The sequence below is a fragment of the Hydra vulgaris genome, chromosome 13 (genome assembly GCF_038396675.1).
Source record: "Hydra vulgaris chromosome 13, alternate assembly HydraT2T_AEP".
Lineage (NCBI taxonomy): Eukaryota > Metazoa > Cnidaria > Hydrozoa > Anthoathecata > Hydridae > Hydra > Hydra vulgaris.
This window is the reverse complement of record NC_088932.1, coordinates 41907037-41912500: the sequence shown is the minus strand read 5'-3', so window position 1 is coordinate 41912500 and position 5464 is coordinate 41907037. Positions and strand designations below refer to the sequence as shown.

Sequence of the window (5464 nt, the reverse complement as noted above, 5' to 3'; positions counted from 1 at the left end):
GAACAACATAATTTCTGAAATACGTAAAATAAACAAATAGTTAAGTTTTTCTAAAACAAGCATTTCTAAAGAGTATCCTTAAGCGTTGCAGCCTACATTCTCTGGAAAAAAATTTGACATTAATTCTTCCTGTTGTAACTAGATGGTCATTTCAGTTTTCAATGTTACAACGCAATCTGCGCCTTTGTGACTCAATGCGATTGGCAGTAACTAATGAGAAAGCACAAGAACATATTGAAAAACACAACAACAAAAAAAGGAATTACCCTTAAATAGTTAGTGTTGAATAAATTTTTCGGAAAAAGACTAACCTTACAAACTTCTGAAACCTGTATCAGAGGCTATTCTTGAATCAGAGGTTGATTCAGCATCAGTTTCTATTGTATCAAAAGTCTACTCATATGTCACAGCTGAGATATCTGATGTGTTGTAAAACTCAACACTGCTGGCTTCACAAGAAAAAGAGAATATCACTACTTGTGTTAAAAAATGTGAAGTCTTTGTCATAAAACCTATACATTTTGCAGCTAATTTGCTTAATCCAAGATTTTTTGGTCAAGATTTGAATCATTCAGAAATGATTTTAGCTGAGCAGCATATAATCAGAAGAGCTGAAAATGAAACACTAGCTGCTGATGTTATATTGGATGAGGAGTTAATGAATTTTAAAGCTAGTAGTGGAATATTTAGCAAGGATAGTCACAGCTATATTTGGAAGCTGAGTGTGGAGTGTAATCCAGTTATATGGTGGAAAGCAATGCATAAACAAAGTTATTGAAGAGAGTGGTATTAATAATATTGTCTTACAACTGCAGCATTGCATCTGCAATGCTGCAGTTGCAAGACAATATTATATTGGTGATACAATATTATATTGGTAAGACAATATTATATTGGCAATACAATATTATATTGGTGATAAAAACAATATAAGTCATAGCTTCTTATCACTCAATGATAATGATGATAAATATGACAGTGAATATTTAAGTGATGATAGTATTGATTTTCATATGGCTAAGCATTAACATTTGCAAAGACCTATCATTATATTATGACAGAATAGCTGTAGCATAACTTTTGAGAAAAGAATAAAAAAAATACATCTAATAAATTGCAGGAAAATTATTTTTCAGTAATTCAAAAATGAAAAACAGAAATCTTTCCCAACCTTTTCTCGTGGTTTTTCACTCTTATATATTTTTGCATAAAATATAATAATATTATTTAACTATAAAATGGGTTAGGTGTATAATTCTTTGCAATTTTGTTTATTATTTAATCATAGAGTAGTAAATTAAATAAATTTTTTTGTTGAAAATTCCCGGAAATATTGATCACTAATTATTATAGTAATAGTTAAAATGTAAATAAACTGTTATACTTTCTAAATGATTTTTTATTTAAATATTTTCTTTAAAATATAAATACCGTGCGGCCAATGCATTAGAAAGAGTATTATTTTTTTTTAATTTGTAATATATAGATGGACTTTCACGCTAATAGAAAAACATAAGTCCAGATTAAAGCGTATACTTTGCAGGTTACTATTTGATAGCATATAATTTTTAAAGCTTGAAGTTTAAAATATTGAATACTTGCTTTAAAAATATGACAAGGTTTTTAATGTAAAACCATATATTTGCAGCAACAGCAGTAGTGCAATATAGCATGCTTGCTAATAAATTTTTAAAATTTATTAGCTTTATTTTATTATTAAAATTCTTATACTCTAGATTCTTGCGCCTGATTATAATTTTTTTTTAATAAAACTTTCTCATGTGCTTAGTACTTCCTTTCCAATTTACTGTTTTACTCTCACGCGTTTTCTATGGGGTTGGTAAGTTGCCAAACCACTGTATTACATCAGTTGTTTTCTTTTTTAATTTTTAATTTAAACTCTACCCCTTGCCCACAGATTACGGAATTACGAATATTGAATTGTTATGTGAAGTTGTAATGATGGTCTCATCACTTGAAAAGTGTCCAAAAGTCATTCCTAAAACAACAATTATTTTAACAGGAACAAATTTTTAAAAAAACTACAGTGTTAGAAGTAATATTTTTAAAAAATACCTTTTCCCAATTTTTAATAAACCAATAATAGTAAGTCCGAGCCAACTTTGGTCTCTTTTTTTTTCTTTACTGGAGTAAGTTTTGATTACTTCAAAGACAATGGATACATTGTTCCTACCTTTTCAGCAATCTTTGAAGCAGTTTGTCTGAAATAAAAATCCTAAATTCACAAATAAGTTTTGTCAAAAGTTTAGGAGGTATTAATTTTTTTGGATGATATCTCTCTCAGTCTCTCCATACTCCTCTATAATATCATTTTTATTTTTACTCTCGTTACATTTTGGTTTCAAACTTTTAAAATTGGGCAATTTTTTGTTGAGTTTTATTTAGTATTGTTTACTCTGTAGAAGGTATCTGGTTTTCACTATTTTTTGCTGCCAGAATTTTACATTTACCTTAATAAATCATCTTTTGATTTACCAAAATCAATTCTGGACAACCACTTTGATAGGGCGTTGTCGCCCTATCGAAGTGATTGTCCAGAAATTTAAAAATAAATGTATTCGCTATTATAAAAGTCAAACTTTTATGATAACGAATACATTTATATTTAAAATACATTTTTGGCGAGCTCAAAAGAATCTGTTTTGTAAAGTTCTGAACGAAGTAATTAAGATGTTAAAAAATCGCCGGTATAGCAAAAATAACATATTTATGTAAAAATTGTAGAAGATATCACAAATAGTAAAAAATCAAAAAGGAAGAGGTTTTTAGTCTCTGTTTATATTGATGGGAAATAAAGCTGTTTAGCACTCTAACTATTGATTGTCGTACTGCTCGATAAGTAAATTTGATGCTCACCACATGTGATTTATGGGTTGGCATAGATATGGGCTATGTATGATTTTAGTATTGATAATACTTATGTTTTAAAAGTATTATAGCCGAATGTAAGCCATACGTGGCTACCACCGAAGTGATATACATACCAAAACCGCCCATAACCTATCTTTACGCCAAATCGAGTGTGGCTATCGTTCAATGGCTCATGCAGCCCACATCAAATTTTCTTGTCGAGTGGAGAGTTTCAATATTGTGTTTTTTTTTAATAATTGTTTCTTGGTTTATTCAACTAATTGATTTCAAGGAAAGCTATGAAAGAAAGGTCTAAATAACCTTTCTTTTATGTTGGTTGACTTTATAATAATAAATTGCAAATCCTGTCATTTATAAACCGTTTTGCGCAGAAAAAATAGGCTTGTTGACTTACATTTCAGTTGACTGAAATGTAAATATATAAAATGTACGTCTATCAGCAAATGTAATTTACTGATCGTCTGAAAAATAATTTGATTGTCTACTTTTCGATTTTTTCATTTCACCCGATCAATTGTGATCGCAAACATTTGAGTAATTATTTCGGGCGATGGTTATTTTTAGCTATCTTTTTACTTATCTTGTAGTTTGTTTGTTTTTTTGTTCTGTTTTGTTTTTAAAAAAAAAAGATTTGTAATAATATTACTCGGATCGGTTGCTTCTTTTCACTATCGTTTTACATAAATATTTTTTTTTTGTTTTTTGTTTTTTATAAAAGCAAAAAGATTTGTACTAGTATCAGTTTTCTGGTATTTTGGTTTATCCTCTTCCGGCTAATTACTATACAGAGGCCACGTTACCAAGGTCTTCAAAGATGAGTTCAGCCCACTAAAAATCATCATAATCCGCTTCGCAGATCAAGAGTAAGTGATTTTAAGAAGAACGAAGGAATTAGAGTTTAAGTCAGAAGAAGTCGAGTTAGAAAGATAGCATAGAGAAAGCAGAAAGATATTGTACTAGATATTAGAATGCCTAATTCATACTATTAATTAGGTTACCTTATTAATGTATTAGTATAAACTTAGTTTATATAAATATATACATTTGTTTAAACTTATCATAATTATTGATTATTTGTATATTAATTGTATTATTATTAGTTTTCTTATAATCTATCTAGTAACGATAATTGTATCTGAACGTTGAAAAATGTTTAAAAGGGTTTTAAATATATGCGGTTTTTAAACAATTACCAATATATATTTTTATAATTGATTAACTTATATACAGGATGTCACCAATCGTTGGATGATGCCAGTTTATTAGTAAATCATGATATTAAAAGTATAAGAAATGAAATTAAGCGTTTAAGTGTTTATAGAAGTATGTTAATTGACGTAATTGATTGCAACACTTACATTCAGCGTCAAGCTGGACTTCTTAAAGAATACATTTCCGTTTACTCCGAAATCACTATGTATGCTTCCATAAAAGCAGCTTTAAGCAAGTTAAAATCCAGGATTGATTTGAAACTCAACAATTGTGCGCGTGGAATGTGTAAGGTTTTTTTTATATACCTTGTAATTATATGTATTTGTTTTTTGCATCTTTTTCACTTATCAACGTCAATATTTATCTATGTATTTTTATATTTTCAGCATTGCTTGGTGTTTATTCGAGTTTATCGCAAGTAAAAAATATGATATAAAGAACTGCTTGCGTTGTTCATTTTTTTTGTCTCAATTTTTCCGCATATGGGCCTCAAGAATCATCAAGATATTTGGCAAAGTGTTGTCATTTAACACCAGTCCGGTTCAAATTAGTATTAAGTTAACATAGAAATGTTTGGATCTTATATTTTACTGAAAACTTGTCAAACTCAATTTTATAAATTTTCTACCCGGTAGAAAATGTTTTTGAACTGCTATTCTAAATTTACTTATAAGATTTTTTCGAAAATAAATTTGTTCAAAAAAGAAAATAATAACGTGTTAAATAATAATTATTTAAGTTATGTCATATTTTAACTTTATTATTCGTCAATTATTGACGAATAATAATTTTTTCTGTCTTGTTCTCTAAAATTCATATAATTATCTCTACATTTACCTAAGTTAATCTTATTGTTTTTTATAATTTTAAAATAATAATTTACCTAAAACTGTTAAGTTAATATAGTAGTTGTTTTAATTGAAACTTTTTATTCAGCAGGTAACAGCAGTTAATTTGATTACATTGAATGATTAAGTAAAGTTTTTATCAAATGTTATTGATTTAAACGACATTTAAACTAAATAGTAAAAAAAATTACTTTCAAAATCAGTAGTTTAAACAATTTTGCAATATTAGGATAATGTCAGTTTACAATAAAATAAAAAAGAAGTTAAAGATTGTTATGATATATGATTGCTATAGTTACAATATTTTTGTATTATTATCCTCTTCGTTTGCAGAGTAGTTTAGATTCATTCTTTATAGCATCGAAGAAGGAAAATATTAAAATAGTTTTACTGTAGTAGCAGAATTGGACAGTGTTAGAGACAGCTTATGTGAAAAATGGTACCAAGAAAAAAAGCACAACTGTAAACCAGGAGAGAGAGCGTGTTGTTTTAACAGCTCCAAAACTTTTGAA

At 28.0% G+C, this 5464-nt stretch overlaps 1 protein-coding gene across 8 annotated transcripts in view; it reads left to right on the top strand.

Annotated features, from left to right (window-relative positions):
- LOC105849394 (fibrillin-1) overlaps positions 1-4813 on the top strand; it is a 163410-nt gene extending 158597 nt beyond the window's left edge. For all 8 annotated transcript variants that reach the window (XM_065816662.1, XM_065816663.1, XM_065816657.1 and 5 more), the window contains 2 exons: positions 4123-4389; positions 4491-4813. In XM_065816662.1, the coding sequence (XP_065672734.1) occupies positions 4123-4389; positions 4491-4540 (317 nt within the window). In that variant the 3' untranslated portion in view covers positions 4541-4813. The remainder of the gene's footprint in view (positions 1-4122; positions 4390-4490) is intronic.
- The last annotated feature ends 651 nt before the right edge of the window (positions 4814-5464 follow it).